The sequence below is a fragment of the Mchenga conophoros genome, linkage group LG19 (assembly GCF_057382185.1).
Source record: "Mchenga conophoros isolate Kocher_MC1m ecotype Shallow Benthic linkage group LG19, M_conophoros_male_GT1.1, whole genome shotgun sequence".
NCBI classification, from domain to species: domain Eukaryota; kingdom Metazoa; phylum Chordata; class Actinopteri; order Cichliformes; family Cichlidae; genus Mchenga; species Mchenga conophoros.
The window spans coordinates 17,681,297-17,707,942 of NC_140544.1; the positions used below are offsets into that span (position 1 = coordinate 17,681,297).

Here is a 26,646-nt window from a genome sequence, read left to right on the forward strand (position 1 = left end):
CAAACCACCTCAATTGCCTACACATGTTAGTATAATTGTCTGCATGTGTTCGCGTATCATTCCACCCTCTTTGACATGTCAGTCTAGTAGCCATCGTGTCACAGCCCCTGTGGCGGGATGGAAATAATGTGGTGAGATCACAGGGGTTCCTTAAGTGCACCGTATTTCAAAGGGTGCCTGATGTGGGCAAGAACCAATCACCTGTTTGTTTTTAAAAGCAAGCCCTGTCTGTTATCAAATCATGAACTCCCAGATAGATAAAGCACAAAGTGGGTCGCAGCCCACACTGACATGCATGTGTGGTTTGTTTGGATTCAGAGCTGAGCGACGCCTGGTGAAGAGAGGGAAATGGATGACATAACTCAGATAATTCTTTTTTTGTAATTGCTTTGCTTGGAATGATTGGGGGTTTTGTCTGATTTCTGGTCATTTGTCTTTGATAATTCTCCCCATTAAAGATTCTTTTTCTGTTTTTTCAGAAAAGTAATGATTATGGAGGATCAAGACCAAAACATCCATCTGAGGAACCTGTCCCTGCAGCAGTCAGTGAATGAGGAGGAGGCTCTAAATCTACTCTTCCTTGGTGACACCAATCGTATGATTGCTGAAGTAAGAGCAAAAAGGGAAATAAAGGCTTCTGCTTTTTAATTTACATGCTATGAAAGCAGTGTTAAGAATTAGGATTGTAGGCAGCATACAAAAATATCGCTAACCACTACCGGGGTAAGCAGCATAAAAGGCATTTTTTGTCCACAAATGCAATATGCGTTCTAAAAGGTACCTTAAGACCCATCTAAAATATTATTTTGGTCCCATGTGGTCCTTTTTACCGTTTTTTTCCCCAGTAAAACCAAGCATTCTCTCTATAATTTATGTTTATGTTGTGGTGTTGTTTTTTTCCACACTCAGACGCCCAGACTCCCCACGCTGATGAGACATGCGGTGGGTCAGCTTTTGCTTTGCAACCTGAGCTTTGGAGCAAAAGGCTGATCTCACCTCGTTTGCTCGTTTCGGTAGTTTGTAAGTAAATAGCAGACAGTAAAAGTGAACAGGATAATCAGGTTTCAAACAGGCTCTTTAGTCTTAATGAGAATGTTGAAGTGTGCGGCTGTGATGCTATCATGAAACAAAACCAAAGTAAAAAAAAAATATAGTAGATGTTTCAGGATCTAAGATTGAGTTTCTGGAACTTTTTAATATGTTTAGTAGGTAGTGTTTCATACGAGTATCACAAAATGAGGGAAAATATGAACATCAAATAATGCAGTTATTCCACTGAGCCTCATCTAGACAGGAATTGTAACACAAACATGTGAGACAGAGAGAGCAGCACCAAAGGCATTTAAAAACCACGAAACAAGCAAAAGGTTCTGCAATAAGGACATTAAGGATTCAGCGGAATTAAAAATACGAGGGAAGAAAAAAAAACTAGAAACAATAAAAATACAATTCAATACAGCACCTGCTCGACTATGACAAGAACAAGTCTGTTTGGCAACAGACGAGGTTAAACATAAGAGTCTAGTAATGAGATGGACAGAATACTTGATCACAGGTGAGACTAATTCAGAAGAGGTTATATTAATGGCGGTGGGACAATCACAAAGAGTGGAAAATAACTCTGTATGTGATCTTTCCGCGACCCCCTCAGTGTCAGAGCCCGGACCCTGAACAATATTACATTTGTTTTGCATCTGTTTGGTTGACACGCTTCCTATGTCAATTGCTGTGAAACCTTCAGGGATATTTCAGTGCAAACACATTCTCAGAAGTCTCATTATAAAACTTTTAAAGGGTTGCGATGTGCAGCAGGGGAGACCCCACCGCTGTCCACCCACATTCAGACTTTTGTTGACTCGTCCTCTTTGGGACTTCATCACAGGAAGGTTTCTCTTGAGCCTGAAGCAAACAAAGAACCCTCCACATGGTCAAATGGTCTCTGCCAGAATCAAGTCCTTGCTCCATGCAGACCCTCCAATAAAGCAATGCTTTCTTTCTTCTGTTACTCCCAGCCATGTGGCTAATAGATGACACATCGGATCACATCGCACTCCGCAGGCAGTGAGCTCACTCGGTTTGAGACTTTACAATCCCCTCCACAACTTTATTGAACAGGACTTAAAAAAAAAAAAACACACCTTAGCTTCACAAGGAAAGGTTTCCTCTCATTTGCTCTTTTCTGTTTCGGCTTCACATCGATGTCGGACTTAGACCTCTCCTCTTCTCTCAGATTTCCCCTCCAACTTATGGGGGTGAGCTGGGTGCATAGAACCAGAATAGAATCCAATCAGAATCAAAATTATTTACATGTTTGTACACAAATAGCCAAATTTCAGCTTCCCTCTCAGTATTTTGGATCAGCAAACTCTATATATTTAGCAGTTTGTAGCACCACTTTCTGTTGATCCCCTGCGACACTGTGTGTGGTTAGTGTGAGGTTATCATAAGGTCTGCATGTGTGAGAATAAAGGACATGACTCCATTGAGGACAACTTGTACTTTACTGATGTTACTCCATAGTTTATATGTTTTGAATAGGGATACTTTCCCCTGTGGACACATTGTTTATAACTATTAATATCCATTGTGTCCCCAGTGTGCCTGCATGCTTATATGCTAAGTTACTCTATGACTTCTGGAACTATGATCCATCTGTTCATTCATCCATCCTATCATCAATCCATTTCCCTCCTGTCGGGAAGGGGGGCTGAAGCCCATTCCAAATGCCACAGGGCAAAAGACAGGATATAACCTGAGCATTTATGCTTTCTATATTTAAACATCTTTAGCTTGCTGTGCTTCTGCAAGCCTCCCTTGTGCCAGCTTCTCCCTGTCTTGCTTTTTCTGATTTAATAATCATCCTTACTTATCATTTACATCACTGCTCTGTTTTCCACCTCAAGTTTTCCATCTGTCTACATGGTAGGTCCCACAACATATATCCATATCCACAAGACTACAGATGGAAAAGGGTTCCTGAAGTAAATTCTCTAATTTAGCATGGACACACTATCCCCAACCTTGACCCATTATGCAAAACTATTAGAAATGCGATCCCAGCTCAACATATAAGAGCTGCCTCACGTTACTTTGGGGATACAATATGGAGAAAAGATAGACATGTGTAGAGTGAAGGGAATTTGCACTGAGGAAAGGGATGACAGCAGAGGGTTAAGATAGTGAAAGATCTGTCACTAGCTGTCATGACCCTAACAGTCAGGTGTTGGCACTTTTATGCCGAGAGTAAGTCAGAGTCAGAGCAGCTTTTTTAGACTGTCTATGGTGATCTTTTTTAGCAGTGAGAAAAAGTGGCTCATGTCAATATCTTAGATGACTGAGAGTTACAAGATGAGATTAGAAAGGAGGTGTCATACCTCCTTTCTAATTAAAAGCTGCTTAATAAAACCTGCATCATGTGTTCAAACTGCAAGAAGTGCATGCTCAGCGCTATGTCAGTGAATGTCCATTTCCTCCGTTTATTCTGTCAGCAATGCCCTCATCCTCCTCTAGTTAATAAAACTTGTTTGTGCAGAGTGACTCATGCTCTATTTCTGTTTCCTTCTGGTCTCAACCTGCTTTCTGCTGTTCCAGTGGCCTTCTGAAAATCAGCCTCAGCTTTTGTCAAGCCGCTACCATGTGTTCACCGCGCATTGGTTGCACATGCTGTGACTTTGATCTATAAATGAGTGGGAACAAGAAAAAAAAAAAGAATCAAAGGGAACGTGTTTTTTTGTTGTTGTTTGAATTGGAAAATACCAGAAATGAAGAATTAATTCCCCCCTTTGTTTTTCTGGTTTCACCACGTGTGCCAGTTTATCAGGATTCAGGATTATTACTCTCTCACAAACCTGCAACTGCAACATTATTTTAAAATCTGTTCTTGTCACTTGACCACTTTTGTCATCCTCAGACTCCCATGAACCAGGCGTCCACTCGTTCCCACTGTATATTCACTGTGCACCTATGCAGGCGTGAACCTGGTTCAGCCACCCTGCGGCGATCCAAGCTCCACCTGGTGGATCTGGCAGGATCGGACCGAGTTAGCAAGACTGGTTTAAATGGGCAGCTGCTCACCGATGCAAAGTATATCAACCTCTCTCTCCATTACCTGGAACAGGTAGGCTCTTTTTTTTCTTTGTTATATATTAATACAGATTAGAATAAAAAAAAACATGTTTAGTGTAAAGATATAATCTATCAGTTGGTTTAATGTTTGTTTTCTTGTTACTGATACCAAACAGAAATTTAGCTCTTTCCCCAAGGACTTCAGTTGCTTCATTTGTACTACTCCCTGTGAGTTAATAACATTGACTGGATAAAAAAAGATGGAAATAGCCACTGTGAAATCTCCCACTGATTTGTGAAGGCCCGTTTTGAAGCCCTGGGCTGACTCAAAGACACTGTGCACTCATATACTGAGAGTGGCTGCAGTGTGTTTCCTATGATATCGTGCACACTCCGCCAGGTTGACAGTTTATCCCTGGAGATTTTGCAGAGTACTGCAAAACTAGTAGAGAAATAAATTACTTTCTACATCGAGTAAATAAGTAGTGTAGAATATTGCTTTTTTAAAGAGTAACAATTGATGTATAATTCATTACATTGTTGAGAATGGAGGCAGTTTGGTTAGCAAACTGCATTCATAAACTGAACAGATGCAATGCGCAGACACACATATTGAGTAACAGGTAACAAATAAAGGACTAATAAAATGGTTGAATTTTACTCACTAAACTGAAGCATAGACTGCTTGGATGCGCTATACCAGCGGTCCCCAACCCCTGGGCCTCGGACCGGTACCGGTCCGTGAGTCGTTTGGTACCGGGCAGCGAGAGTTGAGGCTCAGGTGTGAAATGTAGAGTTTTCAGGGTTTTTATCGGTTTTCAGCGTTATTTTGTTATCGTTTTTATTGTTTACTCGGTTTTTACTTGGTCTTTTCACGTGTGTTATGAATAAATTTTCTTTTTTTCGGTACCGGTACTAGTTTTATTTTGTTGTATTTATCCGCAACACCTTAAAGGCCGGTCCATGAAAATATTGTCGGGCATAAACCGGTCCGTGGCGCAAAAAAGGTTGGAGACCGCTGCTATATACCACAGATAAGCCATTGAAAATGCTCCAAATGGCATCAACTGCACACACACGCACACACACACAAACACACACACACAAACACTGTGTAAAGATGTAGTTTAATGGCCAAACTAATGGATGAAGGGTGGCAGACTGTGTCAGCACACCTATCTCAGTTATCCATGTTAAGCAGTTATAAATAATATTCACTTGCAAATGTTAAAACGTATCCATAGAGGTCAAAAAAGAGGCCAGGCTTTAAATAGGCTCTTTAATGCTGTAAAGTTGGAAATCTTAACATGAAAGTCTAAAGGGATTTTGGAGCCAGCTTCAAGTGGCCATTAGAAAAACTGCAATTTTTGCCACTTCATCAGTGGCTTAATTTTTAAGCTTTTTAAGCCCATTGGTAATAAACCCAACAATGCTACTCAACACATGACTCTTACCCTTTTTCTGTGTATGTAGTCTTTTAGTCTCTGGCCCATATTTGTAGGATTTGGGCGTGGACATTTCCAGTCTACATATTAAAAAGCTAAACTGTTGGCTGAGAATGCCCGATTTTTGTTTTCAAGCTTTTTGTTTTGCAGTTCGTCCCTCGTCGGCTCTTCATACAGATGTATATCTGATTGGCCAGTAGAATTCTGTAAGCAGCGTACAGATAGAAAGGTCTCGTGTAGTGAAGATGTGATTAACACTGTAGAAATAATGCAAAAATAATGGCAGCCTTTTGAATCATGAGCCGTGTGCCAACTTTTCCCTGGTTTGCGTGGTATTTCTCAGTCATGTCAGCACTTTTCTCTTCCTCAGGTCATCATAGCACTGTCAGAGAAGAATCGTTCCCATATTCCCTACAGAAACTCCATGTTAACGTCTGTTCTGAGGGACAGTCTTGGGGGCAACTGCATGACCACCATGATTGCCACTATGGCAGTTGAGAGAAGGAACCTCGAGGTAAGCATGGTTACAATGAGGACATGTTCAGACACAAGTCTCTTAGATTCCCTCAAAAAACAATACTTTATTGTAGTTTTAGGACACTACTTTTGTCGGTGGGCTTCGTAGAGAAACTGTTGTTACCTTTGTTGAGTCTCTGCATGCATTCCTTTGAGGAAATGTACAGTATCACATGATTACTAAATTATGGTGTAATCAGGGGTATTCATTTTTCCCCCTCCTATTGACAGATCAGATCACTGACAGATTTTTCAAACTATTTTCCTCAGGAGTCCATCTCGACGTGTCGCTTCGCACAACGTGTGGCTGTCATCAAGAACGAGGCGATACTGAACGAAGAACTGGATCCTGCGCTGGTGAGACAATCAGACGCTCGCGCTGCTTCGCCAGGCCCTCGGAATTCTGACGCTGAGCTGCACAATCGCACCACAGATCCATGACTTAATGTGCCGTTTTATTTTGGCCAGACCCTCCCTTAAGCTTCCAGACCTTAAATTGATCGGCAAATGAACGGCAGTGAGAATCCAGTTTCTAAACTAAGTGTAACCCACCATGTGCTTAAGTGTCCTCTTTGGGTTTCCAGCACCAAGTTAGTTTTTCCATTGTGACACAGTCAGTCTGAAAGAAGCCGTTTTCCACCCTCAACATGTGGACGCCCGTCCATCTTGTGATATTTAGACTGCTCACACGTCCTGTTTGCAATCTCTCTCTGTCTTGTTTACATGCCTCCAATTCTGTTATGGCATATTCTCTCCCAATAATTCCCAGCCTCTTGAGAAAATATTCAGCTGGTGTATACATATGTCCTTCACACAGTCATGCAAGGAAGCAGAAATTACACATTGCACTCCTCACTGAGTAGTGTTTCCCCAGGTGTAGTTATGAGGAGACTTTTTTTTTTAAACCAAGAGTGGGTAGTCGGCTGAACATCATTATTTTTATTTGGTATCTATATATTTGGGATTAACTAATAATACTTTTTCAGGGGTGGTACTGGTAATTATTAATTTAGCAAGGAATAAGCAATACCTCAGGAAGTTTTGAATAAATTCTGATTAAAACTTGTAGGGGTGTAGAGTGGCAGCCCGTTCTCACTCCCGAGGCATTATATACTGACGATTTGTCAAGTCCCGCGGCGTTCCTGAGGAACGTGAAAGGTGACCGTCCGCGTTCTTATGCTACATGCCGGGTTATGGATGAAATCTAGTAGAATGACAGTCCTGCGGTAATACACAATCCAGCTATGTATTTCAGCCCTAACCCTAACCTCATCCCTAAAATACACTCATTAATCACATACCTGATAACAGTTCATTTAATTTACTTATAATAACAAAGCCTACAGGGGATATAAACTCTAGACAAATAAGTAGCAACACAGGACAAAAACTAACAAAAAAACAGGGCTCATCAGGAGGAGATGAGTGCCTTACAGTGGACCATGCTCCGCCGAGGGAAGAGCAATTCCCAGAACTTTTTCCAGGTGGATGGACAGTGCCCTTCCTGTCTCCGGCTGGAGACAGGCTCAGAGTTCACTTCTTAACCAGCGCTTTAATGACGTTAGATAGTGTTTTCCAAAGCGATTTAAGTAAAATGAACGTACATGCGTAGATTCATTCCAAACGGTTCTCATGTTTCCTCATTTTTCCGATCTCGTAATGTAGGGACGTGTTGGGTGCCCGGAAGCGTAATATATTGACGATTTGTCACCTAGCGTAAAATGTTACGCTTTGGGAGTGAGAACGTGTTGAGAGTGGGGTCATGTTAACAATCCATTGAAATTTGCCTTTCATCCACTGAGGTCTTCAAGGTCAACTTAATGATTTATTGGTTTAAAACTGACAAAAAGCATAATAAGCTAGAAACTATGATTCTTACAAGTAATATTCATATTCATTTCATATTTGACCCCTGACCTCTCTTTCAAGGTCACTAGATGATCCCAAGGTCAAAATGATGACAATGCTGTATAGAGCTATTTTCTTACTGTCATTTTTTGTATTGACAACATATGGAAAGGTAAAGACAAAGATATATGACAATTCAAAATATCACATTACTTTGGATCACTGACCTCTTCAAGGTCAAATAAGGTCAAACTTTCTTAAAATGTATTTTATCTTTAAAGCTTTGCTTAAAATTCTACTGCCTTTGTTTTTGTAGGAGATGGTGCTGGCAGATGGGGATTCTATTTATCACGTTATAATTTGCATCAAACTATCACATTTCACATGTGCCTTTCTTTTATATTGATCCCAAAATACCTTTGAAGAAAGAAGTCAAGTGAAAACAATTGAGCTATCTACTTAGTTAGAAATACATTGTCGCATAATATTGTATAAAAAGCTTGCAGTTAACAGTGCGGTTAATAGTCATGTCATTATCAGTACAAACGTGTGTTTAAAAAAAGCAATGAAAACAACATGAATATATAGAAAATACAATACTACTGTCACGTCCGCAGTGGCAGACGTGTGGAGGTGGAGAATTAGGACCCAAGATGCAGGCAGCTGAGATGCAAGTGAGTTTATTCATAAGGTGGTGAGACAAACAGAAACAGCGAAGGTGTGGAAACTAAGCAAAACCTAAACTGGAAAAAACTAACAAAACGCAGAACTGAAACCTGAACGGAAATGCAGGGAGACGCGGGGAGATGACACAGAATGATGCAGGAAAAAACACTGACAAATCAGCAACGAGCACATGAGGAGACACACTATAAATCAGGGGTCCCCAATCCCAGTCCACGAGGGCCGGTGTCCCTGCAGGTTTTAGATGTGTCCTTGAGCCATCACAGCTGATTTAAATGGATAAATTACCTTCTCAACATGTCTTGTAATTCTCCAGAGGCCTGGTAATGAACTAATCATATGATTCAGGTGTGTTGACCCAGGGTGAAATGTAAAACCTGCAGGGACACCGGCCCTCGTGGACTGGGATTGGGGACACCTGCTATAAATACACAGGCAAGAACATGAGGGTACGAGGAACAGGTGGGAACACAGCCGGAAGAAATTAGACCTAAGGAGACACGAGGAAACGCAAAGTCAACACACTGACATAAGACACGGACCTTCACAATAAAACAAGAAATACACCTGGCTCAAGGGCACAGACTTGAAACTACACAGAGGGGACAGAAAACAGGGACCTGAGAACTAGAAATACAAAACAAACCATCAACCTATCAGTCAAAACCTAGAAGAAAACAAAGCTCAATGATAACACAAAAAACCAAAATGCTGGATCACCGACCCAGGATCATAACAACTATTAGCTTAAAAGGTAATGCAGCCTAGAGACTGCTTTGAGCTCTTGGGGGCTTTTTTGTTGTTATTTCATTCACTAATAATAGGAAATCACATAATCACAGCCAGGTTAACCTCTGGCACGATGCCCCTCCTTCACTATTTGTGGTAAACTATATAACACTGTTCTTAACAAAGCTACTCTTTGCCTCACAGAAATAATTTATTTAAATTCTCAAAAACAGTAACAAAATAGTAATTCTAGTTATACTAGATACTTTGGAATACCTGTCACACCTTCCACTGTTGCAGTTTGCAAACCTGGTAGTTGTTAAAAAGGCCTAATGGGCAGATATATGGTAGCGAGTCATCACTCCTGTATATACTTCCTCTGCTCCCAACCTATCGACAGCTACTGTATTACTGCTGCTGCTAAGAGTTGGCTGGCCACTTGCAAACCCCACAGAGGTATTTTTAAGAGAGTCTGCGGCCGGCTCAGTAATTGTGACAGTGTCTGGCTGCTCCCAGTCGGGTCCGGCACAGTTACAGCTCCAGGCAAACCCAACCTCCATGGGCAAACCTCTTGTCTCTGTTTATGGATTTTTAGTGTATTTCTCATTTTATGTTCATTGCTTCTGTCTCATCTATCTCTCGGCCCAGTTTACTGAGGAAAATGCAAAGCAAGCAGCAGCGCAGCATGCAGAATAGAGTGATGTCATTTATTGTGGTTTGGGGGGGACACACTGACTCCAATTTTTGGCCTGCCCCGTCTGAAGGCGCACTGTGTCTTGGAGTCGCTGGCTTTGGTGATTTAAAACCTGAAGTTTGCTTTTCACAATGATTTGTCTGGTCCTGGTCCTATACTGTAGCCTGCAGGCTTCAAATCCTGAGGAGCAGGAAACCAGCCAGACCAGACAAAACACTGAACACGTCTCTCACTGACAGGCAAAGAATGAGGTGTTGAAAGTGACCTGTGATGATGATTAAGTCAGCCACAGTGGCCGCACCATATAAGGCTGCATCGGTTAGTTCCTCTAAGAGCACTGATGTTGGCGTTAATCCTTCAATTAGACCCGGCTGATCCCAATCTGCATTCATCAGTGGAGATTGTCAGCAGCTATTGTAACAGTCACATCGCACTGATGCATTTATGTGTTAATGCTCCCATTATTTATATTTCTTTAATTCTTAAAAGGGTTAAAAATGTTGGCTTGAGGTTATGCATTTGTGCAGAGGTTAACTTAGGGGCCCTCTTAAACTTAAAGCCAGTATTCACAAAAACGCAAACAACATCCAGCTTTAAAAGACAGCTCTGATTAGCTGTACCCCAAGTTGGTGCTTTAGTAGTATACCCCTTGGGTTACTCGTACTCCTGCTTGGGAATCACTGGTTCAGTGCAGTGCTTCTTGTTTTAGTCTGTAATACCAAAGTAGTGCCATATGACACAAGAAATTCAGCCCATGTGTTCGCATTTTGTTGTGGAGGATGAAAACCTAGCACACAGTTAGTTGTAATGGGAAATTTTGCCTAATCTTCCTTTATAAAAGAGGCCCCATAATAGCAGCATGTTTGTGAGTGGCATACTGTGTAACGCTGCACATATACATTTTTAAGGTGTAACCTGTGGTTATATTGCGGGTTATACTGCAGTGCTTACACTTTAGTGTGGGTGGTTATGTGCACAGGATAGAGGGTATGTTTTCAAGAAGAGGAGGTATAATTTAAAGTTAGGCCTGTTTAATGTTTCAAAGTTAATTGTGTTTGTCAGTACATAGACTGTGACAGACATAAAGGTAGAGAGAAAGAGGGAAAATGAACATCTAGATGTTTCTTCTATCATCAGATTTGTGTTGTTGGGTTTCCATAGGGTTTGCTGACATCATCAGTCACATGGTTTGAGTCCGTTTTTATTCAGAGCCTGCCCTGAAACTGTGGTGCCAGTGTGGGCTTGGCGCTCTGAAATAGACTGCGCAATTCTGCTGACCAACAACTGGTGGGCAGCTTTTGGGGATGCAGCTGGAAGAATTACATCAGACCACGAGCTCCAAAAAGGAGATACAGGGAGCGGCTCTGGTGAAGAGTGGTCAGATGTGGTGTTTGGTGTTAAAGCATACAATAAATACAGGGATGGGATGATGTGGGGTGATCGAGGTTGAAACAGCAAAGTCACGCCTTTCCAAAAACACACAACAGATCTGTTTCTTTTCAGAAGCGTCTCAAGTTGTGTTCGAGTGTCTGGCTGCTTTGGCTTTTCAGTTTGAGGTTGACACTCAGTCTGACCTTTGTCCTTGATTTAATTCTCACTGACCTTTAACTCTTTAGCAGTTCTGTGTCAGGAGTGGCACTGACTAACACTTGCACACAGTCGCTAATTTCTATTCCCTTTGCTCTTTGCTGTTGAGATATTTAAGTAGGATTTACCCTTAAGTAAGGGGGTTTTAGCAAAAAGAACAATGGCCACTTGTGTTTTTAGAGGGTTTAGTGTGTTGTTTCATTTGGGGATTTATGTAAAATTTTTATTACAGTGGGTTTGGCTTCATTTCAGTAATTTCATGATCCATTGACTGACTATTTTCCCCACCATTAACATGTAATTGCATGTCTCTGTTTTTCTCTTTTGGGACTGTTTCCTCTTTTTGAACAGATTTCCAGTGTGTAAATACCAAGTTATTGAGCCAGTCATTCACAATGTTTTTGCTGTCCGGATCTACATTTTCAGTTTACCATAGCACTTTACGTTAGGTCGTGGCACATGAGAATTGGACTCACCTCTGACCTCTTGCTCATCATCCTTCAACCTGGTTATTTTGGAGAGCTCTTCCTGTTAAAAGGAGTTTTTCCTTCCCACTGTCCCCAAGTGCTGCTCATAGGAAATCACCTGATTAGTGTTCTTCTCTCTGTTTAATATTGTACTGCCTATGCACAATGTAACTGTTGTGGTGAATTGGTCCCATGTCATTGCATTATTACACATCTGCAAAGTAGAGGTTCTTTTTTTACTTTTATAGAGAAACACGGTCATAATGGATAAAAAATGAATTTGCTGCTGATCAAAGTATCACAGAGTCAAATGTTTATCTATCTTTTGGTGTTAAGATGATGCAAGCATGCAGTAAAATCTTTTGTAAGTTGTAACAATTTGTTCTCTTTCTGCACACAAATCTTTTCCTCGTGTGGAGCCAATTCCCTGATCAGTCTGACACTTTAAGGATAAGAAGCACATTTCCTGTTTAAAATGTTTTTGTGGGTGATTGGCAGTATTAGTTCAGAGGACCTTAAACGATTAACCAAATCATGTCTCATCATACCATTATCCCCAGTATCACCAGAGTCACTGGTATCTCGCGTTTTAGTGAATTAATCAGAGTTAATAGAGCATTAACACATTCATGAAACCAAGCTGAACTGACACTGTCCCATGAGATGAGCAGTGTCCAAATCTGTGATCACTGACTGACTAATCCTTTACGTGTTAGGTAGCCAGATGGCAGTTAATCCTCTGCTAGACTGACACGAGGCTGCTTAGACTGACCTCTTTAGGCATAGAGCCTTTCAAAAGAGGCAGACTTATCTCCAGAGAGTAAAGGTTGTGGTGGTGAATTCACTTTTATCTTTTGTTATTGAGCCTCTTTAATCAAAAAAATCTCTCTAGGAGCCTTGGTTCTCAGTGATAAACAAGCATACTGCTGTCAGTGTAAATCACTCGAACGAGGCTTCTTGCTCTAAATAAAAACACCTTTTTTGATCAGTAGTGTTTCTCAGGCTTATGATTTTTTAAACATTAATATAAATTCTTCTTGTAACTATTTTTTTCCCAAACCTGGCTATCTAAGTACTTATTTAAGAATCCGTGTCTGGGCTTGGTGTCATACTTTTCTTTTTATACGTATATATAGAGTAACCAGACCCGGACAGCCAGCAGCCTGTTGGCTTGCTGAGTCCTTACCAAACACGTGTGGAGAGACAGCCACCGTTGAGGTTTAATGCTATTTTGTGTTTTGCTTTCTGCATTTTTCTTCTTCGAGTATCCACTTGTCTGGAATCACTTAAGTTTGACCTCAGAAAGCATCAGCAACATAAGCCGCAAGATTATTTTCAGCAGGATTGTCTCATCAGTTGGCAGCAGCTGGATAGTTTCTGTCTGCACGTGCTTGTGTATGAGCGTCTGTCTGTGTGGAGTACTGTACTTGCAAATGTGTGCATTAATCCCCACTTTCTGTGTATATGGTGTGTATTTCAGCTGATAGCAAGTTTGAAAAGAGAGATCCTGTCTCTTAAGGAGGAGCTGGCCATGGTGACTGGAGAGCAGAGAGACGACCGACTAACTCCAGAGGAGATCCAGAAGTACGTCACCTCTACTTTTTAAAGTCCTCGTACTTTTAATCGTTGCATCGTCAGATGTTGTTCTCGAGTTAACTAAGAATGTAGAGCAGCTCAAACGTGTATCCAAGCTCCACAGACTGTATGTAAAAGATGGAAGTAGCCGGTGTGACGTCACATAATGATATGTGGGTTCTGCATTAGTGTTATCACCATCATCATGTTGTTTTCTGTGCCAGAAGATGATCAGATGAAGATCACACAGACACAGATATTGCTAATTAGTGCTTAGTTAAAATCTTTGTGCCATTTAGTTTCACTGAGTCAGATATGACCATATTTGGATTAGAGGGTGGAAGGTTAAGCGCAAACACTAAGCGGTTTTGTTTGCAAGCTGCATCAACAAACTGTATAGCTGCATTCTTACCAACCTTGAGACCTCAGAATTAGGGAGACATTCAAAAGGGCTGTTGGGGGGGTGGTATACATATACATATATATACAAAACACTTGAATTTTACAATGTTTATTTATCGGATAAAATAAGTTAAATGACACCATTATCATTGTCCGGCCGGAAACAGCGGGGGTGTCCAAATTCAGAGGCTGCGTCCACCTGACCGGACCCGGCCTTCGCGCTCTAAGTGGGCCAGGTCCTCCGAAAGCTGGGTAGACTGGAAATGAGTGACGGTGAAATTGGATGGTCTAGCCTTCAGAATTACATCACGAGATCTTTCGGTGAAGTGAAACTCTGCCGTCTGCTCCTTACTATCTAAAATATAACCAGACGCTGGCGTAGATTTTCGACCATCTCACACTTCTGTTTAATCAGTTTTCTGTTTGACGTTTATTCAGCTGTGTGAAAACCCCGGAGGAACCCACCTGAGGGATTAATAAAGTTTTATTTTATCTAATCTAATCTAATAACTTTAATCTCAGCCAAATCGATTTACTCATGAACAAATAAAACACTGAAAAAAGCCAAACAATAACATGTTTAAGTTATTTAAGTGACTTATATATCATGTTTAACCTGAGTAGCGAAAGACCGAATTTGAAAACAATGTGCTGGGAGTTTGCTGTTCTCGTCGGCTCAGATATTTGAAGTTTGCACAGCTACATTCTCGCCTGAAAATACGCTAAAAGTAAAAGAGTAAAGAGTAATATTGAGCTAAGTAGCTGCAGTAGTAGTAGCCATTGTTGGAAACTGGAATTGGCTGGGCCAATCTGGGATATAGTTTTTCAATTTTGTTGTCCGAGTGGAAAATCGGGAGAAAATCGGGAGAAATTTGGGAGAATCGTGGTGCTGGGAGATTTTCGGGAGGGGCACTGAAATTCGGGATTCTCACGGAAAAATCAGGTGGGTTGGCATGTATGTATAGGTGCTACACAGAAGTACAGGTACCTGCTAATTAATGCTAAGTAACAAACAATTTCATTGTTTCATCAGCCCCTAATATTATAATCAAATTATTATTATAATTATTAATTTGATCATTGGAGTGGAGACCAAACTATTTTCTGTAGTTAACTGTGAACATGTCTATTTCTGATGTAAAGCTGAATATTTAACATTGAGGTCTGTTGGGATAGTCGTTTTGCATTTCACTGAAGCGTTTCCTTCATTTTCAGGCCTAGAGAGTGCTGTGTTGATCCTCAGACACACAGAAAAGTGCAGAGTATACTTTATGAACTGTAATTTGTATTTGCAAAGCTCAAACCCACAGATTCTTAAGGAAAAATGTCTGGTGATTTATAAGTATTTGGGGACTGCCTAATGTGCGTATATAACTTATGGTGCTGGCTTCACATTGGTGCTGAATTGAAGTCTTGCTCAGTGCGGCTTAACCAGATCTCATGGCGTTTCCCAGCGCTGCTTTATTTCTGCTGCTGTACTCAAGTGGCAGACTGACCCAGGCAGTCGGGCAGGGCCAGGGTTCAGACCAGAGGTTTCATGGAGGATTTGGCAGATTGCTCCTCAAATGCTGATGCATTTCCCATGCCTTCGCCCCCACAGTTCACCCGTTTTATTATTTCCTCTCTACCCAGGTGATTATCCTTGATTTGCCTCTGTTTGTGCCAAACTCACACTGGGAATCTTTAATAGTATCTATTATGACCACATTTGCTGGAGTTTTTTTGTTGTCGTTTCCTCTCTATTTGATGTCCCCACTCATTTCCTGCGCTGATCGATTGCACATATCCTGGGTTATTTACTGTCACAGTTCCAAACGCACACACATCCTCGGGACTGCTGGGCTTTTGTGTTTCCAAAAGACACTTCTGTGTCAGTCCACTTCTATACAAGCTAAAGTCAAAGTAAATGTTTTAACAAGCAGTGTTAGTTTGCTACACTTGCTTGATAACGGCTCACATCACACACAGTTGAGCCACTTCTTGGAAAGTTTCCGATTCCAGTGTGTATTTCTTTCCTCTTGCAAAGTATTGAACATTGCATCCAAGGGCATTCTTAAGGTTCATGAAACCACTGATGTCTTGCAGAACCCTGAAACAGGACCGCTGCGTTTGTTTTAAGTCCTTCATCATGTAAACCTTGCATGTTCTTGTGTTGAACAAAAAATAAAAACCACACACTGTCGTGTCTACATTGGATGGGTTTGGGCACTTGCCTCCTGCTCTTTTCCTGTGGCTGCTTCCAGATCTTGAAGAACTAATGTTTGGACTATCGTTTAATGATAGTTTATCAACAGTCCGGCCCAGTGGAGCTGAAACACAAGTTTAAGTAAATAGTTTTCTTTGACCAGACCCACATTTTAAACTACTCAAATGTATATCTTAACTGTTTAAGTGCTGAGTGAGGAAGAATATAAGAGGGAGTGTGGCACTGCTTAGATGGTCTCTGTGTGTTTATGTGCACGTGTTTAGATTGGAGGAGCTCGTTAAGGCTTATCTGGATGATCCCGATCCAGATGTGACACTGTCACTGGGACCAGACATGAGAAAGATCCAGCACTGCTTCTCCCTGCTAAAGGTAATGTATTCACAGTAACCTATGTGTACAGTCTAAGGAGCTTGGAAAGAAAGTGACTGGACTTAAGTTTTGTGAAGACACTCACCTCTCATCCAAGAGGCTTCTTCAGTTTTAAAACCAAATGGTGGAGAGTTTTAAACTCTAGTGGGGATTGTCCCTTAAGAGTGTTGTTGACCCATTATTGATCATGTGCCTTGTCACATGACCCAAGGTGTGAAACAAGGCATCGGTCATTACCCGTATTATTCGGTAAAATCACTGTGAGACTACCATTACTTGGAGGACTGAGAATCTGCACAGTCCTGCTAAGTCGCCTCAGCTGGTGAACGGGACAGTTAGACACAGTTTTTTTCAATTTTCATTAATTGGGTAGGGCTGTGCGATATGACCGAAATCTCATATCTCGATTTAAGACATCTATTGTCCCGATAACGACATAAATCACAAAAATTTTACATTTTCTGTAAATTCTGTGAATCTCGGGCAGCTCGATTTGTGTGTTTCCACCTGTGCGTCGTGTAGCTGGAGTCGAGTGTTTTAACCGATGCATGAAACTATACATTTTTAGACAAGTTGTAACGGCCGCCGTTTTCTTTGTGAGTATTTATTACACAGCGTGCTGCAGGGAAAAGCCTGTTCTAACGTCTGAGTCTAAGGTTTATTTTGCTTCTCATCCATAAATACTCTGCATACTCTGTCACGCGATTCAGTTTATTTTGAAAAGTCTCAACAGGATCTTGAGCTTTATTGTGAAAGGTTTATGTGGAATATGAACAAGGGGACATGCAATGGTTTTACCGTTGTTGTTGCTAACGACAACACATAAAAACAGGCGCTTGTCTGTCTGTAGTGTGGTTATATTAAATATAAAAGAAAGAGAGAACTTTAAGAAATGAATATAGCCACTACAGTGACCATCAAAACGATGAAAAAATATTGCCGTAAACAGTTTATTTTGCGACACCGCGAAACAAATGATAGCGTGAAATGAAACAATAGACGTTTTTATATCGTCATCCAATATATATCGTTATATCGACCAGCCCTATAATCTGGTGTTAATGTCTTTTTTAAAATTAGGTTCTTTTGATTTGAGCAACAGATTTTCAGTGAATTCATCATAAATTTAATCATTTATTTTTTGTCATGTTTGTTAAAATATGCAATTATTTTACTAATTTGATCACACATTTCAGTTACTGAATTAATGAAACCACCAAAATTTTTATTTCCCACCATTCATCACCTCAGCTTTGACCAGGTGACCCACATCTTCTGAACTGCTCACCCAGCTGTCACCCCCTGAGTTATGGTTGAAACTTATTTAAATGAATTTCCTGCTTTCAAGCAATTAAAGGCTCTGTGGAAGGTTACTAATCAGAATTTTATCACTGTAATTTCACTGAAATAGCCAACATTAAAATAATTAACTAGGAATGTATTGTATGTATTGTATTGTACGCAGTCACGGGAAATATCTTTTTGGTATTGTGTGTGGCTGCTAAATCTCACTCTGAAAATGTTTTACTTCTTAGTGATGTCAGATTTTACTCAGAGTTGTTGATTTTGATGGCTGAAGGCTGATTTTCCCATAGCCTGGCTAAAGTCTGAAGACAGAGTTTTGCAGTTATTTGCCATTTAATTAGATCCTAGGTGTAATGTTGACACGCCGCCCTTAATGCACGTCTTTAAGTTAAAACTTTCCAAGAATTTCCACCTGATCGTAGCAATCAACCCATCTGAAAACTCATCCATGCCATTTTCTTTCCCACTCACCTAACCCGAGTCACTAGAAGGCAGCGGCACTGCCATTTGAAGATGTGTTGTGTATTTTTCACAGTTTAATGAAATTTTCTAGCTACATGAAAGTGATGGCCCTGTGACAACCTGGGAGACTTTTCAGGAGGTCTTGATTACTTTCAACAGTGAATTAGATAAGCAGTTAAGGAAACAGTTAACTGAGATCAAACATATTTACATGAAATATTAAAGTTGATCTCTTCGGCTTTTTCTTTATTTCCCTTGATAATCCTGTTCCAATAGTAGATGCTCTTTTCCAACATGGTCAAAGTTTCACATAGTAACTGCTCTAAATGCTCAGTTTTACACCGTTATTTTTTTGTTTTGTTTTGTTTTTTTAAATTCTTGGCTACGTATTGTGTCACAGAGTGGAAATATCACAGCAGTACGGTGGCCCTGAGAGGCCAAACGGACTGCAACTTAAGAAAGCACCAGCAATAAGAAAAACGCTGTTTTTCTCTCCAGAAATACTTCCCTTGTGCTTTTGAAAAATCTGTTTTTTCCTATTTCCGTTTTTGTTTGTTCTATTTTTGTTTTTGTTTTTCCTATTTCTGTTATGTTTTGTGTTCTTTTACAGCGTTTTTCTTATTGCTGGTGTTTTCTTAAGTTGCAGTCCGTTTGGCCTCTCAGGGCCACCGTACAGCAGTGACCAACATAACATTAAGAGCAGATTACATCCTGGCTACTTTTGTATATTTACTGTCCTGTAAAAAAGGTCATCTTCATTGTTTTCTATGGAAGTTAATCAATAATAATACTGCAAAATGTATTCAATTTATATTAGCAGTAGATTTGCAATAGAAATTTATGAGGATAAGGATAATAATTATAACTTTAAACAAAACTGTTTAAAACACACAGTTACAGAGTGCTTTATAGTTTGGATTAAAACCATACATTTGAGAAGCGTACATAACAACTATACAGTACATTTAAGCATACAGTCGAGGATGTGTTCCCACATGCATTTACGCTTACCTACAAACATTTGGTGTGAAACAAGGGGTTAATTAAAGAAGAACTAACCTGTAACAATGAGTTTTCGGTAGCCCTTTATATTTACAGTCTTAATCTGCAAAATAATTGTTAACGTAAGCTTTAAAATAAATGTAGTAAATACTGGACATCCTGCATGCTACAGGTATCTCAGATAGAAAGAGAGAGAGGCAATCTTGTTGGTCAGAGATTGTGTCAAATAAACAAGTAGTTTCCATAGAGAAAGCTTCTGGTTTTAACTTGTTCTTAATTCAGATTGTCTGTCATTATTTTAAAATAGTGGGAGTAGCTGAAAAGATTGCATCTATTCATGTTCAAGCTTGTTGAACATGAAGCTTGAAGAGTGCCATGTTAGTTGAAGTGATCTGATAAAGGGCTCTTTACCTGTGGAGGTTTTGATTGTGATTATAGTAATGACACTGTTGCTGTCAACTCTAGAAAAAATAATCTCTTTCGCCGTTGCTGTAGCACCGCCACCTGTTTGATGCTTGTGGTATTTCATAGAGGAGAACCTGCAGCTCCAAGTATGACAATGTACTTTTAACTGCTGGTGGTTTTCCCTGTAGATGCTCACTGGGCTGCTTCCTTTAAGCCTTTTTAATCATACATGTGCTAAATATACTTGATAGTCGGCATTCATCTACAATCAGTGTTGACTTCCTGCTGTGTCAGTAAGGTGGCTATCAGCCTGGCACTGGTTATGTTGTACCCTACAGAGTCACATATCTCTGGCTGTGAACTCCAATTGCTTTTCAAACCTTTTAAAAAAGGTGACTTAAATGTTCTAAAAAGTATAAATTCATGTGTTTAAAAATGATTTAAAACTTTTGAAGGAACACCTGTCATGACCTTATGTCCAAAACATTTATATATGGTGTTGAAGCGATATCAACTGAAGTTTAAATAGGGTTGGGTTGTACTTAAGTGCAATACCAATTTGTATTACAAGATGCTACACTGTGTTAATACAACATTTATTCAACCGTTAGAAACATTGATTTTCAGTGAAAACAGGCAAAAAAAGCCTTTTGCTGAAATGCCGGTAGCTAAAAAGAAATACCAAAAACATACACAATAGTGAAGGTGGTTGGTGCTGCCAGGTGGTGAAGATTTTAGATTGATCCTTCAATCCCAGAAAGTATCTTTAAAGGGAGGGGTTCCTGAGACGTTTGTTGAAATAAGTATATCAAAGGGACAGCACAGGTTGAGTTACTTGGAGACAAAGTTAGAGAGGCAAGGCGGAGATGGTTTGGACTTGTGCAGAGAAGTATTGTTGTATTTAATATCTGGCAGCTGGTGCTCAGACTGAACTAAACACTTGGGTGAGTTGTTGTTAGAAAATTTGTGTTTTTACAGTTCTTTTTGCTTTGGCTATCTACTCAGTTTGCCCTTGCATGTTGTGCATAAAATGTTTGTAGAAAAGTTCTCATTTATGGAGAAAGTCTTAGGCAATGACGTGCTGCTGCTGCTGCTGCTGCTGCTGCTGCTGAGCAATGGGAAAATGCTGCAGTACTCACGTCGTCCCTGGGCTTTGGTTTGGTTGAAGTTTGAGCAGCCACCAGAAGCTGTTCCAGACCCCACTTGAATGTCTGTTTATCTCTCCTTCAGTTTGTTATGATCCGCAAACTCTATCTCCCGTTCAGTTTACATTCCTCTGAGCATCACCCGAGTCGCACTCCAGTGAACCTGTAAGAGTTCGTCCGGTTTGAATTTCATTTCATTTCATTTGTTCCCAGCGCTGATTGTCACCATTTCAGGCTTTTGTTCAACAGTTTATCTTTTGTGTTTCTGTGCCACAGTGATGACATGAAACTGAAAAGTTATTTTACAAGCCTGGGGAGCATCATCCTAGCGCAAAATGTTCAGGGTCAAGCTTCACTCCTCTTTTGTGCCTTCTGCATTTGCAAAAATTACATTTCCCCTAATATGTTTCAGATTTAAAGACCCTGTCTGAGCACCTGTGGTAAAAAATAAATAAATCACGAAATCTTTATTGTAACTGTCTTTGTGTGTGTGTCTGTGTGTGTGTGTGTGTGTGTGTGTGTGTGTGTGTACAGGTAATTATTTGGGACAAAAAGGGAGGAAAAAACAGATCCAGTGATGACAAAGCAACACCAGCAGCAACAGGGAGGGAAGAAGAAATTCAACACAGCCACCAAAGTGCAGGAGAGGTGGCCAAATTAAAAGAGATGCTCGGGCAACGTGATAACGAGATTAGTATCCTTTGGCTTGCTGCAGCTAGCTTACTTCAGCTCCAGTTAATCTCTATAAAGAAATATCTGATATTTCATACCGGAAGACTTTTTTCTTTCTGTTTCTAGTCTGTGTTTTATTGATCCATCATGTTTGGGCATTGGTTGCACATAGATCAAAGCCTGTGTGGAGAGGCAATAAGGGATTGAATGTTCTGAAGTGCAATTTCAAAACCATCAGCTACCGTCTGACTTTTTTTTTTTTTTAACAATCAGCGAGGCACACAGAACACAACGTCTTGGCCTACATTTCTGTTCTCCGTTATTTTGATATTCTGGCTGCACAAGAAAACTTGGCAAAATTGGATTTTGCATCCACAAGCTTAGTCATTAGAATAGTTGCCAGGTTCCTGGACTGAGCGTCAATAAGAAGCAATAAAAATCTGATTGTACTAAAAAATTGTTTTACAAACAAAGGAAAAATAATTAGGGACCTTGGTATGAAACATCAAACCTCTTATGTGTTTTAACTTATTTTGACTAACTACCTATCCCATATGGTGAAATGACTGTTTTTACCCAAAATGTACTTTTCAAAGATCTCTCCTGTGAATTATCAGGAAAGAGAACAATCATCCAGGGTACCATTGCTTGTTTCTGCTACTCTGCGTCTTGGACATTAAATTGGTGCAGTTTTGATGTTGAAGCTATGATGTATCCCATGATACTGAAGTTCCAAGTTGTTATAGGAGAAATCAAGCTGAATAAAATCAAGATTTTGGCTTTAGGCTGTGAGACTTGGAGCATGTCTAAAATTGATTTGGTTTCAGTTTTTAATTGAACTCTTTCATCTATTATGAGAATCAAAAATGCTGGAAAAAGTACCATTAAAACAACTTAAAAACTGAAACTTTGACCCATTTTTAATTACTTTGAAGACCTGTAACTTAGAAAGGTAAAAGTTTGCATGGCTTCATTAAATACAGTAAATGCACTGGTACCTACAGTGGGGCAAAAAAGTATTTAGTCAGCCACCGATTGTGCAAGTTCCCCCACTTAAAATGATGACAGAGGTCAGTAATTTGCACCAGAGGTACACTTCAACTGTGAGAGACAGAATGTGAAAAAAAAATCCATGAATCCACATGGTAGGATTTGTAAAGAATTTATTCGTAAATCAAGGTGGAAAATAAGTATTTGGTCACCTCAAACATGGAAAATCTCTGGCTCTCACAGACCTGTAACGTCTTCTGTAAGACGCTTTTCTGTCCCCCACTCGTTACCTGTATGAATGGCACCTGTTTGAACTCATCATCTGTATAAAAGACACCTGTCCACAGCCTCAAACAGTCAGACTCCAAACTCCGCCATGGCCAAGACCAAAGAGCTTTCGAAGGACACCAGGAAAAGTATTGTAGACCTGCATCAGACTGGGAAGAGTGAATCTACAATAGGCAAGCAGCTTGGTGTGAAAAAATCAACTGTGGGAGCAATCATCAGAAAATGGAAGACATACAAGACCACTGATAATCTCCCACGATCTGGGGCTCCACGCAAGATCTCATCCCGTGGGGTCAAAATGATCATGAGAACGGTGAGCAAAGATCCCAGAACCACACGGGGGGACCTGGTGAATGACCTGCAGAGAGCTGGGACCAAAGTAACAAAGGTCACCATCAGTAACACACTACAATGGCAGGGAATCAAATCCCGCAGTGCCAGACGTGTTCCACTGCCGAAGCCAGTGCATGTCCAGGCCCGTCTGAAGTTTGCCAGAGAGCACATGGATGATACAGCAGAGGATTGGGAGAATGTCATGTGGTCAGATGAAACCAAAGTAGAACTTTTTGGTATAAACTCAACTCGTCGTGTTTGGAGGAAGAAGAATACTGAGTTGCATCCCAAGAACACCATACCTACTGTGAAGCATGGGGGTGGAAACATCATGCTATGGGGCTGTTTTTCTGCCAAGGGGACAGGACGACTGATCCGTGTTAAGGACAGAATGAATGGGGCCATGTATCGTGAGATTTTGAGCCAAAACCTCCTTCCATCAGTGAGAACTTTGAAGATGAAACGAGGCTGGGTCTTCCAACATGACAATGATCCAAAACACACCGCCCGGGCAACAAAGGAGTGGCTCCGTAAGAAGCATTTGAAAGTCCTGGAGTGGCCTAGCCAGTCTCCAGACCTCAACCCCATAGAAAATCTGTGGCGGGAGTTGAAAGTCCGTGTTGCTCGGCGACAGCCCCAAAACATCACTGCTCTCGAGAAGATCTGCATGGAGGAATGGGCCAAAATACCAGCTACTGTGTGTGCAAACCTGGTAAAGACCTATAGTAAACGTTTGACCTCTGTTATTGCCAACAAAGGTTATGTTACAAAGTATTGAGTTGTATTTTTGTTATTGACCAAATACTTATTTTCCACCCTGATTTACGAATAAATTCTTTACAAATCCTACCATGTGGATTCATGGATTTTTTTTTCACATTCTGTCTCTCACAGTTGAAGTGTACCTCTGGTGCAAATTACTGACCTCTGTCATCATTTTAGGTGGGGGAACTTGCACAATCGGTGGCTGACTAAATACTTTTTTGCCCCACTGTATATAGCACTTTTATACTCGAACACCATAAGCCTCATTCATCCAATCAAACACAGATTCATACAAGCTCTTTTTTGCTATACTTTGTCTAACAGTCAGACACACACTCACTCCGATGGATGCATTGGCATTAACTGTGGGTTCAGTATTTTGCCCAAGGATACTTTGGCATGCAAACTTGAGGAGCCAGGGAGCAAACTGTCAACCTTCTAACTGGTAGAAGATGCTGAACATCTAAAACAATATTAAGTCATAACATTTGCTGGCTTCTTACTTCTTTACCTTACAGCAGGGGTGCCCAATCCCGGTCCTCGAGAGCTACTGTCCTGCAGCTTTTAGATGCATCCTTGTTCCCACACACCTGAATCAAATGAATGGCTTGTTATCAGGCCTTTGCCAAACATGATGGCATGCTGAAGAGATCAAACCATTTGATTCAGGTGTGTGGGAACAAGGATGCATCTAAAAGCTGCAGGACGGTAGCTCTCGAGGACCGGGATTGGGCACCCCTGCCTTACAGTTTTACTAACTCATTCAGGAGATAACTCATGTTAGCACACCCACACATGCCCAGACTCATCTGTTTTGGAAGTGACAGTTATATGTCAAGATGCTACATGTAATGATATTTATTTAATGCATCAGTAGGGAAATGAGGCAAAAATCACCTTGACTGGTGAGCTGTATTGACCTGATAGGACTGCGTGCACATTTGGTGCAATTTCAAACCACAGAGATTCAGATCCAGATGTACAGCATCTCATTCCTCTAATATACAGCTTCCACTGTTCACGCTTAGCTGAAACAAGAGTTACAGTGTTTAAGGAAATGGCTTTTTTAAATTGGGTGATAATGGGTGGAAAATAAATTGAGCAGAGTGGATTTCAATTTAAATTAGTCTTTCTGCATCCCACCTCAGCATTTAATCACACTTACTGCTGATAGTAAAGCCTTCATTAGGAAAAAGGTCTTTATAGGAAATGTGTCTGTGTTATTGCACGGTTGGGTTACTGCACTTCTGTGAAATATAAGTAGGTTAACATTCATCACTAGCACACCACAAAAACACAGATTCTAATGACTGCTGTTAATCATAATTACTATTAATCATAATAATGGTATTGGTGTGTGAATACGATATTTCTAATGGCTTTATGGGATTATTCCACCCTCAGCCCCTTTTGCTGTGGCTTGCCGTTAAATCACTGCACATTAGCTGGAAAATTGAGACGTCTGCTTGATTATTTAGCCAGAAAATTCGCAGGTCTCCTAAACAAATCGAATATTATCATACAGATATTTTACCGTAGTATTTCTTGGACCTGTTTTTTGGAATGTAAATTCCTTTCTTCTTTGATTTTTTCCCCCTCAAATTGTCACATACTGGTTTTCACATGATGCACGTGTAATTGCCAAAAGTGCCCCTGTACGTGTCTAAAGGCGCATATTACAGTCACTAATGTACATGCTCTCCTGACCATGTTGCCTTCTTTCATTGTGAAGTTTGTATATAAGGTTGCAGTAGCCTAAACTGTCAATCCTTCAGTCAGGGTGGTCTGTCTGCACTTTGTAACATTATAGTCTGTAAGAGTGACATTATTTCCAAACAGATCACTAATAACTATCTAGATTTCAAACCTGTATCCGCTAGCTAATTACTGTGCTGCCCATGTCTGTATGAATGTCCTACGCTCTTGGCTCTACAGCGACACTGAGGAGTCCTCACAGGGTTTATTATGGGAAAGTTCCCAGTAAAACAAAGGGGGGGCATCCTATCTGCAAGAGTTAGGGCACCTGGTTTTGCTTAGTTGACTCTGCAAGAGTGAATAGATATCCACCAGTAACATGATGACAGAGAAGCAACAAACATAGCAGATTTTAAACAAACGAAGAAAGCACAGTGGTTAGGGTGACAAATAAAACAAGCCGATGTCAAAATGACAAGGTTTTCTGAGGACAGCTCATGTGGTCACATTGCACCTTAAAAACGATGACTAAAAAGGATCGGCAAATTTCAGAGAAATCTGAATTTATGAGATATAAAACAATAGAATTCAAACTTCATGCTAATGATCCTATAGAGAAAATATTGACCTGATTTCTGTGGGGCTTGAATATCCCGAGTTTTCCTAACAGGAAAGTGTTATTAATTTATTTATTTATACACTTTTTTTTAAGCAAAGTTTATGCTAGTTAAACTCAAAGTGTATATATTGTAGTTTATATCAATGCATGCTGACACACTTCTCTGTCATGCATTGTGCCAGTTTTTCCATCTCTACAGCAGCTTCTCGGTGGTCGGTCATCTAAACTGACATCAGAAAGTCTGGATTTAAGCCACATGACCTATCCAATACATGTTCTACAATAATCAAAGTGACAATTGGGTGGCTTTAGCCAATTAACTCTCACCTTTTCTTTGGTAATAAGAAATTTTGTGTCCTTGACCTCCCAAATTGCAGC

The 26,646-nt window shown here is 40.4% G+C and overlaps 1 protein-coding gene across 3 annotated transcripts in view; it reads left to right on the plus strand.

Annotated features, from left to right (window-relative positions):
- The window catches only part of kif6 (kinesin family member 6), a 76,416-nt gene that overhangs the window by 17,266 nt on the left and 32,504 nt on the right, over nucleotides 1–26,646 (plus strand). For all 3 annotated transcript variants that reach the window (XR_014889913.1, XR_014889914.1, XM_085256982.1), the window contains exons 6-12: nucleotides 480–609; nucleotides 3,911–4,117; nucleotides 5,881–6,024; nucleotides 6,297–6,383; nucleotides 13,516–13,619; nucleotides 16,482–16,587; nucleotides 21,441–21,600. Coding sequence is in view for 1 of the 3 variants with exons in the window: in XM_085256982.1 (XP_085113108.1) it covers nucleotides 480–609; nucleotides 3,911–4,117; nucleotides 5,881–6,024; nucleotides 6,297–6,383; nucleotides 13,516–13,619; nucleotides 16,482–16,587; nucleotides 21,441–21,600 (938 nt within the window). In the remaining 2 variants the exon portion in view is untranslated. The remainder of the gene's footprint in view (nucleotides 1–479; nucleotides 610–3,910; nucleotides 4,118–5,880; nucleotides 6,025–6,296; nucleotides 6,384–13,515; nucleotides 13,620–16,481; nucleotides 16,588–21,440; nucleotides 21,601–26,646) is intronic.